Source organism: Mus caroli, chromosome 8, assembly GCF_900094665.2.
Source record: "Mus caroli chromosome 8, CAROLI_EIJ_v1.1, whole genome shotgun sequence".
Lineage (NCBI taxonomy): Eukaryota > Metazoa > Chordata > Mammalia > Rodentia > Muridae > Mus > Mus caroli.
In genome coordinates, this window is record NC_034577.1 from 111,329,217 (window position 1) to 111,341,105 (window position 11,889).

The following is an 11,889-nucleotide window of genomic DNA, read 5'->3' on the forward strand; positions in this document are numbered from 1 at the left end:
TGGGCACAGACCTTTGTGCACAGGGAGAGAACATCATATAGAACCAAAAGCAGACACCAGGCATCATGGCCACCGGAATAGTAGCTGATCGTGACTGCACCTGGCCAGAGGCTGGGCAAGGTCTGCATGGCCCTTCCTTCACAGCCTTAGGACCTCTGACACCTGACACAGTTGTGCCTTGCCCTCTCCCACCCGATGTGGCTTATGACTTCCGGGCTGGCAGGTCTAGGCCTCTGCAGCCTTAGCTTCCCAGCTGGCAGTACTTGACCAGGAAGACCTCAGAAACTCATCCACCATGCTTTTAGCATTCACACAAGTGCGTCCACTCCTGGCCGCCAAATGAAATCAGAAAACAGACAAAACATGGATGCAGTTGAGATTCACATATCTTTTACTGACACCAGGAGTATAGGCCTGTAGAGCGGCCTGCTGTGCCAATAAAGAAAGCAAGACCCCAGGGAATCCCTGACCCTGAGAACACAAGCAGAATGCACCAAGGTCCAGGCCAGCCTATGCCTTCCACCTGCCACTGGGATCCTCTTCCTAGTCTCGGAGTCCTTGCTGTTGTCCCTTGAGGTCCTCCAGGGGGATCTCCTCCACAGAATCAACCTCACTGTCCTCTTCACCTCCAGCCTCCTTCCCCTGGCGTGCCATGGTACTCTGAGCACTCTAGATGGCAGAAAGAAAAGTCACAACCGCAACATCCAAACCAGGAGTGACCACGAGTTGGAGAGGTGGCTCTCCTATACCACTATAAAGAGTGACTTCAGCCATAAGCCACCAGGCAGGCGAGGCCAAGAGAGAGTGGGGCTACCAAGCAGGGAAATGGCGTTTGCAGAGAGAGTCCAAATTCTTCACTGGGCGTAGGACCTTCATGAAACTCAGTGACAGACCCTTGCACTGGTCACCTCCCCTCACAAGGGCCACCTCTCTTCACAGTCATTACTTCCCCTCCCTGTGACTCTGAGGCCATGCCTGCCCTGGTCACGTCTTACTTACAGGCACCACCAGTTTCCCTGACATTGTTAGCCTAGGGCTGATGAAAGCAAGCGTCTCCCGAGCCAACAGGTGACATTTGGTGCGTGTGATTTATTCCTAACATCTGAGAAGATCTGAATCTGCCTGTGGCCCAGGTGAAATAAAGTCTGACCTGCCGTGGTGCCAGAGCTCCCCCTCCTGCCTCCATGCCCCACTCCTGTGCACTCCCCTCAGCGTGCCTCTGAGGGGGTGAGCACACCACACAGGTGGACATGGCAGTCCCCCCAAGCAGTGCCACGACTGCTGCAGTTGTCAGGTGTCCATCCACTTCCCTGGCTTCTTCCCTTTGTCCCTGGATTAACTCCAGTGATATGTCCATGCTTACCTGGCTGGCCAGAGGCCAGGGGACAGATGGAGCGGGGTTGGTGTCTGTGAGCGGCCGAGCTTCACCATGCCCGTAAATTCCACGTGTCTTGGCTCTGAAGTCCTGCCAAGGAAAGATCAGGGTGGCTGGATCCAGCTTCAAAGCCCGGGAATGGGGTAGGAAGCAAAGGTGAGAGGGGCTATGCAGCATCTCTGGGCACTTCCTGTTTGCTGTCTCATGGACCCCACAGCGGCCCCCTGAGGAGATGTTCTAATTCTAACCCCTTCAAAGAGATGGGAAAACTGAGGCCCCAAGACCTAGGTAACAGTCACCCAGGACAATGGCTGGCTCAAAATCACTCTCAACCCCTGAAAGAGTATTGTAGAGCTGAGACTTGGGCCGCATGCCTGTAACCCTGGCACTGAGGAGTCTAAGGCAGGGGGATCATGATTAAGGCTATCATGGACCCTAGAGATGAATGAACCTTGGGAGACTATGAGGTTTGTCTATAGCCTTCTGTGTGGTTTTATAGCTTATGTAAAAAGCCTTTGATGGATCTTTCATCTCCCCGGTCTGTTCCCAAGTGCCAGACTTAGTGGGTCACCTGTAGCATCCTGGCAGAAGCATACAGAGTAACTTCCTCGTGCTCCCCTCCCCCAAGGCTTTAATGCTCCTCCCCACCCCCCACCCCCCAAGGCTGCTGGCTGATGTGAACAATGCACCACAGGGAATCTGGGGCCGGGCCAGGCTGTGGGCTGTGTAGGCTCCAATCACCAGGCTCTACACCCATAAAACCCCACACTGCTTCCCAGGGCTCCTTTCCCCTTGCGCAGGCTCTGCCTCTGGAAGACAGCTACTGCCGCCATCCCCCAACCCCCGCCCTCCACCATTTGTAAAATAGCCCTGCTCCAGACTGTGACATGAAGCCACAAGACAAAGCCACAGGCGAGCGGCTCACAGCAGCAGGTTTGGGGCCCCCGAGCTCTGTAGACGAAGCTTGCTGTGAATCTAATCCGTGCGCCTGTGCGGCTGGGGACAGTCAGTCAGTGCTTTGCGCTGAGTGCCAGCCATGGTGGCTTTTATCCCCGCTGTTCCTATTCAGTTCTAAATAGTCCTGTGGTGCTGAGCAGATGACATCCCAGGTCACCAGAGGAAGATTCCCCAGCAGGGGTGGCACCCGAACCGGGTGTTTGAAACAGCTCAGCCGCAGAGCAAGCCAGATAGAAACCACTGAGGTGAGACCCACCTGCAGGTCCTTCTCCAGGTCATAGTTCTCCAAGGTCTGGAAAGCGCTGGAATACACCTCCACCGCCTTCGCGTGGAAAACCATCTCGATGGTCACAAAGTCAGAGAAGATTCTCTGCGGGAGAGAAGCCCATGTCAGCGGAACAGTGTAACAGCACCATACAAGGTCACACCATGCCCCCCCCCAGCCTTTTAAAGTTTTGGGGCATAGCCCCGTATCTAGAGGCAAGAAGACCCCAAAGGTGCCAAATCCCTTTCACATTACAAAACAGTGGTTGTTTAAAATACCTCTCATCTAAGCCTGCACCAGTTCCTAGCTTCATTCATATAGATACTCATTCATTCATTCATTCCACCAATAATTCCCCAATTCCCCAATAATTCACTAATAATACCCACCACATATCCCAAGCCCTGGATCTAGAGGCCAAGTGGTCTAGGGTCTAGTTGATCTTCTGAACCACAGAGATGAGAGAGATAAACCCAATACAGGGGGCCTGATCCAGGGCAAAGCCTAAGTCTCTGAGTAGAGTCTGTCACAGGAGACAGAAAGGCAATTCTCTTGGGAGGAATTATTCTTTGTTCTTAGGCCAAGGTAAGCCACCCAGAGGTGTGAATCACAAGAGTGACTGACCCATCTGTTGGTCAAGAGGTTCATGAGGTCGAAGAGTGGACAAGAGTGAACTGGAGAATGAGGTAGGCAAGGATATCCATGGTCAGTCAGCCCTGCAAGAGCAAATTCCTTGAGACCTCTTGCAAGACCTGGGGCTTGACCTAGTCTTCCGTGGCATTGGGGGCAGGGTGGTCTGGTGGAGATTAAGGGGACTCTGTTGGCCTCACAGCTTGTCAGCATGGCTGCTTTCTAAAGAGTGTTTAGAGTCTGAGGGGGCAGCTAGGACTTCTTGTGGACACAGGTGAGAAAGAAGAGCAGGCACAGGAGAGGATGATGGGACAGAGCTCTACCTCAGCGCTCTCCTGGTTGGGGGCCATGTCCAGAGCACCGAACAGCTGGGTGAGGAAGGATGGCCTGCCCTGAGCAGATAGCCTCTCAGCTGCGCCTGAATCAACTCTCCCCACAGCCCTGGCCACAGAAGGGCAGGCGGTCACAACACTGCACACGCATATACTGTCAAACACAGGCATGCGCATGCACCCACACAGGGGCACACAGTCGCCCAAAGCTGCCACTGCCTACCCGGAGGTCCTTCAGTTTCTGTTCCTGGAAGGCATCCACAGTCTCCACTAGATGGTGGGTAGAACGGTTGGTGTCCACTGAGGCCCTCTGTGCACTGGTCTCCGCCTGGCCTCAGGGTCACAATAGGTACAAAGTGTTACAGGGTGGTCCCGGCCCCTCGATACTCTCTATTCTGGGTTGTTCTAGGTCTTCTTTGGGGAATTTTCTCCTGCCTCGTGGGGTCTCTGAATTTGGTCACTGAAGAAATGGTCAGGCGGGACCATGGTAAAAGGTTGGTCACGAGTTGAATAGACCTACTTCATAGCTATGTGACCTCAGATGTCACTTAACTTCTCTGAACTTCAGTTTCCTTGCCTAAAACTGGGTGTTGGTAAGGAGACCTGGGAGAATCAGATGCAAGAGGTGCGAAGTCACTTCACAGTGTAGCCCAAGCTTTGCTTGTGAGAAGCCTTGAGGGCCCCGCACCCATCCCCAGCACCGCTAACAATTATCATTCCACAATTATCATTCCGAGGTGGGCACTTGTGGGTCTGGGCTTTATTCCATGGGGTCTTCATATTCTTGGTAACTGATTCTACTCAGGGCCGGTTGTGCATGAATGGCTTGCTCCCTCCTTGTAGAGTAAAGCTGCCTGTAGGCTAAGCCTGAGCACGTTCACTGGAACTGAGTTCTGAGTTTGGCATTTAAGGCCACGTGTGACACTGAGGAAGCCACCTCCATGGCCCTCACTTTCCTCTTCTTTAGAATATGGCCCTAACACTAACTAAATGCTTATGAAATGGTGGGACAGGGGAGTGAGGGGCTGGCATTCAAAAGGTTCCCAATAGAGGAGGAGACCCGGCCTCTAAACAGATGGGTGACCAGGAGGGAGGGCTCTGGCAGAGCCTAGGATAAAATTTGGAGGTGCTCACTCCAGGCTGAAAGCCATGCCTGACCCCCTTGCTTCCTCATGTTACAGAATGGACTCTAGGATGGTGGATCCAAAGATGCCTGCCTCCTAAGCCCTGTGCCAGTCCACAGGTCACCAGACATCGTAAGGCATACTGCAGGCTCCATCATCCCGTGCACTGCTGACCTGACCTGAGCCTTTGTGATCCTGAATTCTCTGATAAACCAACAGGAGTGAGCTGGAGGGGAACTGGAGAAAGGCTGACAGCAGAGGAAAGGTGGCAGGTGGGGACAAGGACTGAGGAGCCCAGAGGGGGTGTGGCCTAGATTCTGGGAGGAGTGGAGCCAATCCCCTAGATTCCTAGAGGAGTAGCCTGCCTACACATGAAGAGGTCAGAGGGCCCCACAGTGGATTCTGACCCTAATCTGTGAGGAATGTGTGTGTGTGTGTGTGTGGTGTGTTTGTGGTGTGTGTGGTGTGTCTCTGTGTGTGTGTCTCTGTGGTGTTTGTGTGTGTGTGGTGTGTGTGTGTGTGTGTGTGTGTGTGTGTAAGCCAGCTAGACTGTGACTATCACGGCAACACCCTCCCACATGACAATCCAAAATATCCCCAGGGATCAAAGCAAAACAATGACTTGGGTCCACGAAGAGCCACTCTGAATGAAGCCTATTCTAGTGACAAGCAGGGCAGAGGTGACAAGCCCTCACAATCTTGCACCCAGTTCTTAGGCAGATGGAGCTATGCAGAGATGGTAGTGGCCACCTTCTTACTGGGACTGGCACTCATACCCAAGCCTCTCTGAGCTTGCTTGGCCAGCAGACTGCGGATGGCAGTAGCTACCCTGTCATCAGGATGCAGACGACCCCACAACTGGGTGGCTTGCTGGACAGAGCCCAAATCCCCTGGCCTCAGCATCCACCCTCCCTTTGCCTCACCCTGCTGTGCTGTTCCCATGTGTCCGCTGGCCTCACCTGGTAACTCTGGCTTGATCTTCCATGAGGTTATTTTTGCCTGTCTAAAATGCCCAAAGGCTGCCTGCCTGAGGCGAAATGTGACGCCTGACACTCACCTGGGACTGAGGAAGACTGTTAAGGATTCAGGTGAAGCCAGGTGGCCTGCAGGTGGGACTACTTAACAGCCCCAGCCCCGTGGGTCTGGATCCCCAAACCCTTCAGTGCACTGCGTGGAATGGCCACCCTGCCCAGCAGGAAGGATACGATCATTTGTCGATCTGAGGGTGACTTCTGCCTCAGTTTCTCCAGCTTTTCCAGTTGTTTAATCTCGTTATTTTGGACACGTTTACATTTCTTTATATCTGCCTACACAGAAAAAGAGATACATTTCCTGGGGATGCCAAGGGGGCCAGGCCCCCCACCCCTGCACACCTTGAGGTGCACCCAGCTCACCCGGGTCTGCTTTATTTGGGCGCCATAGAGCTTCAGAGGGCTGATGACCTTGGCCTCCAGCCTCTCAACCTTCAGGGCACAGGTGGCAGCATAAGAGAAGCAGAGAAGGCATGAGCAGCGCCCGCACTCCGGGGGACACACAGGGCCCTGGGACACCCAGCATCAGGCCTGGCTCTGCCCTTCAAGGGCTCTGGCTATGTGCATAGGCTCTCTCAGTTGGTGTTCTCATCTGTGAGCTGGGACAGTGACCATGCCCCAGGGTGTCCCAGCAGGTCAGTGGGACATGTACAGAAACTAGGACAGCACCAGGCACAGAACTTCGGGGAGTGTGGCATGTTCTGGGAACGGTTTGGGTGGAGCATCCCAGAATGGCAGAACGATGACTTCAGACCCTTCTCTTTGCAGCTCTGGGTCCCAGGCTGCCCCAAGGTGCACGCATGCTTGCAAACATGGTTGGAGGTTGCAGAAAGTAAAGACTGGAGTAGAACTCAGAGCTGGTCACTCTTTCTGACCTCTAGTGGTGGGGCCAGGGGGTGCAGGAGGAAATGCAAGACCCTCAGACCTCCTGCACACCACACTACCCCCCTCCCCCCCACCGCAGGCTTCAGATTCCAGGTCCCCTTAGCAGCTGACAGCTCAGGAAGGAGAGAGAAAGGACAAGGTCCCCTTCTAGCCCACGGTGGTTTATGTTGATTATCAACTTGACACGATTACCTAGAATTACCTAGGAGATAAACTCTGGCCACATCTGTGGGGGCAGTTGCTAGACTGGATTATATTGAGATGGGAAGACCCACCCAATCGGTAGGTGCCCCCATTTCACTGGCTGGAGAGTGGAACTGAAAAAAGAGGAGAAACTGAGATGAGCAACAGCCCCTGCCACTCTGCTTCCAGACTTCAGAGACTATGTGACCAGCTGTGTCACATTAGCCACTATGACTTGACTTTCCTACCACGTAAGCCTGATAAACCCTCCTTCCTTAGATGTGAGGTGTCTGACCTCAGCAGTCACAAGCTAGCATACCTCCAGGACCTCCTAGAATCATAAGGGGTCTTGGGGTTGCACCAGCAGCAAAGGCGTTCTGGGTTGGATGGAGAAGGCCTGGATGCCAGTGTCTGGGCATGGCAGCAAGAGAGGTCTGTCTGCCTGTCATGGCTCCTGGCATCTTGGGGGGTTGGGCTTGCCAAAGAAGCAGGAGTGACAGGACCACTAGGCCACTGGTTTCCAGCTCCCTAACCCTTGAAAGGGATGATGTCGTGCTAAAGGATCATGGGAGGGGCATCCCCACCCACTCCTTGAGTTCAGAAAACTCAGTAGCAATTCCTTTTGTTGTCCCTTTAATGTTCTAAAAGTTTTAGAACAGAATGTCCTTCTTGGTGGCTGCATAAGCTCTTTCTCAGGCTCAGGGCCAGTTCTCAGCATGGAAGGCGGGGTAGAAGCCAGGCCCTGAGGCTGAATGGAGATGCTGGGTGGGGATGCTGAGGTGGGGATGCTGGGGGGGTGTGTGGACGGGGGTACTGGATGGGGATGCTGAGGTGGGGATGCTGAGGTGGGGATGCTAGGTAAAGATGCTGGGTGGTGCTCAACTGCCCAGCACAGAGCTGGAAGCTTCAATTTTCCCACTGGTTAGACCAAGAAAGGGTGCCTCATACTCGAAATTCTGGCACCCAGGAGGCTGAGGCAGGGGGCTGGCCTTGAGATCCAGGCCAGACTGTGCTACAGACTGATCTTGTCCCTAAGAAAAGGACAGCGAGCAGAGGCAGCCACCCAGGTGATCATGTGACATCTCCATGCACCATGCACCGTAAGAGAAGCTTAGCTGTCTCTTTCAAGGACAGTCACCCTCTGTCCCAAGAGCTCACACCTCCTGGCTATGTGTAGGTGTAGCAGGATCTGTCTGTCACACAACCTGTGCCATGTGTACCCCTCTGTAATGCTTAGCCATAGGAGACCTGAGCATTCATCTCTGCCAGTCATACAGGGTGTTTCTAAAAAGACATCGATCGCTCCACCGCCATCTCCTTTATCCTCTGGATTGCACAGGAATCTATGGCCCTCATGGGACTCCCAATAGGGGCTTCCAGGTCCCCTTGACTCCAGCAGCCCTCACCCAACCCCACGAAGCCCTCTAGCTCTCTACCCTGTCACCAGCATGACCACGAGGGGAGGGGATGTCCCCTGCTCGCCCTCCCGCCCAGAGCTATGATCACCTCTGCCTGCCGATAATCCTGCACTTTGGCAAGGTCCTCGGCGAAGTCTCGAATGGTGGCCCGCAGCTCAGGGTTCTCCGTGTTGGCAAAGTCTATCAGCTGCTTCACCAGCTGGTCAGCCTTGTCACGAAGCCGGGCCGTCTTGCACGTGTAGGAGGCTAGCAGTGAGCAGAACTGACCGAAATACCTCTCAGCATTTGTCACCGTGTTCTCCATGGCCCTCACCTGGCTGTCCCTGGGTGGGGGTGGGAGTGGGGGGATAGCACTAAGTGCAGAAAGGCCACGGTCACTGGAACCACCATACCCACCTCTCCAGTGGGCAAGCACCATCCAAGCACCCGGTCCTTGGGCAGTTCGGAGGAATATCGTGAGCCCAGTGAGGCAGGAGACAAGACCTGCCTGTGCCCCGTGGTTGAGCAAGAGTTGATCGATCAGGTGGGCCCTTTGTTCCCTGGGGCCTGTGAAGGGCTGCAGCACCCCACAGTCTCGTGCACACCACTGTACCAGCCACAGAAGTCTCTCTCCTCAGCCCCCTCCACACCCATGGGCCTTTTCCTGTTAGTTCCTCTTTCTCCCTTCTTAGAAGCTTTTGGGTTAAATAAATGGCCCTTTGGGAATCTATTTGAGGCTGACAGATAGTTCAAGGGTCCGGAGAAACGGCAGGTGGGGGGAGCGGGGAGGGGGACGGGACACACCATACAAGCATGGAGACCGGAGTTCAGATCCCCAGCCCCTGTGTTAAATGGGGGGGGGGAAGAGCTGAAGAGATGGCTCAGTGGTTAAGCCGGTCTATTGTTCTTGTAGAAACACCCAAATTCAGTTCTCAGACTCACAACCACCTGTAGCTGCAGCTCAGGCAATCTGTCCTCCACAGACACCTGTACTCCTGTGCACAAATCCATCTCTATATATACCTAAATGCATTACTGGTAATCTAAAAACATGAACTGGGTGTGGTTAGGCATGCCTTGAATCCCAGCACTGGTGAGGCAGAGACAGGCTGATCTCTGTGATTTTGAGACCAGCCTGGTCTACACAGAGAGCTCTAGGACAGCTAAGGACTACATAAAGAAACCCTGCCTCAAAAAACAAAACAATGCAAAATACATACACACACACACACAAAATCTTAAACAAGACAAAAGGTCAGGAGTGGCCCCCACATGCACCTGTAACTCCAGCATTGTGGGGCGCGGAGACAGAAGAATGCCTGAGTTTTTATCTGCCAGCCCAGCTCCTGATTCAGTGAGAGATCCTGTCTCAATAAATAAGGCAGAGAGCAATCGGGGGGACACCCAGTGTCTTCCTCTGTCCTCTGCACAGTGTGCACAGTGTTAGAGACACACACATACATAATTAATTTATACTCATAATTAAATTTATGCTTAATTTATACTCCCTTCCCAGTGTCTTGCATCTCGCAGTCCATTTGGTACCAAGGATGCTCTGATAGGGAGGTGATAGGGAGTTGTGGACAGCTGTGATGGCTCTCACTGGATGCTACACGATGCCATTCGACCCCACCAAGCTCCCTGCGGGATACTTGGGCTCTCTATCACCCTTACTCCTCTGCCTGGTCCCTTCTCCCTCCCACCAGTCCTGGGCTCCTCCACAGAGCTCCTTGCAGACCACTGACCACCGCATGCCACACGCTTGCCCTCTCTGACACACCTCCAGGGCACATGCCGCCTCCCACACCCCGCATCCTGCCCACAGCCAGCGTTCAGTGACAACCTGTGTGCTCAGTCTTCATAAGGGTACAGGAGGCTCCTGAGGCTTCCTGTCACTGTCCCCTCCCCTCAACCCCAGGCCGTTCCTGTCCCTTGCTGCCCTCCCTTCTCTAGAATCTAAGCCCCTCTTGTGCCCTCTAGTGGTGGCCCCTTGGCGGACCCCATAAGGAGCACTGTCTCATGCCTGCTAATGAGCTTCAACTGTAGTTTGCAAATGCCTCTGCTCACACTTCCCTAGAAGAGGTTGCTGTTGACATTTTTTTTTTTTAAATCAAGTAAACAGAAGCCCAGAGACGCAAAGCGTCCCGCCCAAGGGCATACAGCAGGCCAGACTCCAGGATGGCTGTCACTCATACACAGTTAGACAGGCAAGCCTCAGGCTCTGCGAAGCAGGCCCCATGGGTAAGGCTGGAAGCCAGCTTTTAAGGAGCATTCTGGGTGCACCCAGGACACTGGAAGTCTGAGTCCTAGGGAGACTCAAAGGCAATCAAGGAGGGCAGGTGACTGGGAGTCTGGGGCCATTAGAGGGAGCAGTGTCAAAGTCTGGGGCCTGGATTTTTGAAGGGGTTCCTAGCGGGCAAGCGAAAGCAGGGAACAGACCAGCGAGTGGCTACACTTGGTCTTCAGGCAGCACAGATTGCATTCCGGTAACCTCTATGCTTCAAGCCCTCCCTCCACTTTGAGAAGGGATGGCAGGGGGCTCACCTGCCCTCCTCCCCGATGTGGCAGAACGTGAGGATCCCACCTGCATACCCCTCCCAGCAGCGCAGGCTGCTCACCTGGAGAGGACGACGTTCATTGTGGACAGAGAGAGGCACCTGCTGCCAGGATCTTGGGGAATAAGGACAGGGCCCCAGGGGTCCCCTAGTCAGAGAGAAGGCAGCTAGTACTGGGCCCAGCTGTGTGGTCTGGCTAAGCTCAAGGGACTCTGCTGCCTGGTTGCCAGGCAACGGGCCATCCCCAGGCAAGCCCTGGGAGGAGCCCAGCTGGTTGCTGGGCAACCAGGGCCTCCCCTGCGGGGTGAGGAGGGCCAGCTTTGCCTTGGGGCTTAACCACTCTCTGAAATGAATTGGAAGTGGGACACAGAACCTTCACATGCCTTTGAATATGGTGTTCTTGGGGGTTCAAAGTGCTTGTAACCAGCAGGAACAGACAGGGAGATCCCTGAAGGGACCTTGCCTGGGACTTCACCCTGGACCCTGTTGTGTAGAGTCTCCTCCACCCTCAAGGCAGAAGGCCCGGTGGGCGGGGCATGGGAGCCAGTGTCACTGAGGGTGGGGGGAGTAGACGGTAAAGGGAAGCGAAGAAGGTGAACCGAAGGAGTGGGGGGGGGGGGAAGGCAGCAGCTCAGAGGAGTGCCTAGCGAATCAGGCAGTCCTGAGCCTCCCAGAGTATGCGACTCCCACTGTTAGACTTGGGGAAGGTGACTCCAGGTCAGAGCACTAAAAAACCCCACTGACCCGACTATATTTTACTCATGGTGAGAGGTCTGTGGGTCACAGCCCCCGTCCCGCCCCACCCCCCTTTTCACTTAAGGTGCAAAGCAGGCCTGGTGGTAGAGGCAGAGAACCCAAGGCAAGATATTGATAGTTCCACGGGACGCCTGTCACACTGGGTCGTTTTTTTTTGTGTGTGTGCGTCCCAGCTCCATCATGCTGGGATATATTTTAAACACTTAGTAAGACAGAGACGTTAAGGTCAGCTGCTCCAGATTCAAACCCCACGCCTCAGCTCTGCTGTGTGGCCTGAAAAGCAAAGCGCTGATCTCTCTAGTCTCCTAGACAATCGCCCAATAGGAACTGGAGCCCCTGCCGCAGGGATGAGGAGATAGGTGGGCTGGGCACTGGGAGCCGGTTCCCCTGTACAGTGAG

General features: G+C 54.3%; 1 protein-coding gene across 1 annotated transcript; it reads right to left on the reverse strand.

Annotated features, from left to right (window-relative positions):
• Positions 1-368: 368 nt before the first annotated feature.
• Fam92b (family with sequence similarity 92 member B) lies at positions 369-10,951 on the reverse strand. Its single transcript, XM_021170832.1, has 9 exons — positions 10,798-10,951; positions 8,289-8,523; positions 6,078-6,146; positions 5,889-5,990; positions 5,741-5,746; positions 3,783-3,887; positions 2,589-2,702; positions 1,364-1,465; positions 369-669 (listed from the first exon to the last, which is right to left on the reverse strand). Exons 1-9 carry the CDS (start codon positions 10,815-10,817, stop codon positions 544-546), a joined length of 879 nt encoding a protein of 292 aa, XP_021026491.1. The 5' UTR covers positions 10,818-10,951; the 3' UTR covers positions 369-543.
• Positions 10,952-11,889: the final 938 nt, after the last annotated feature.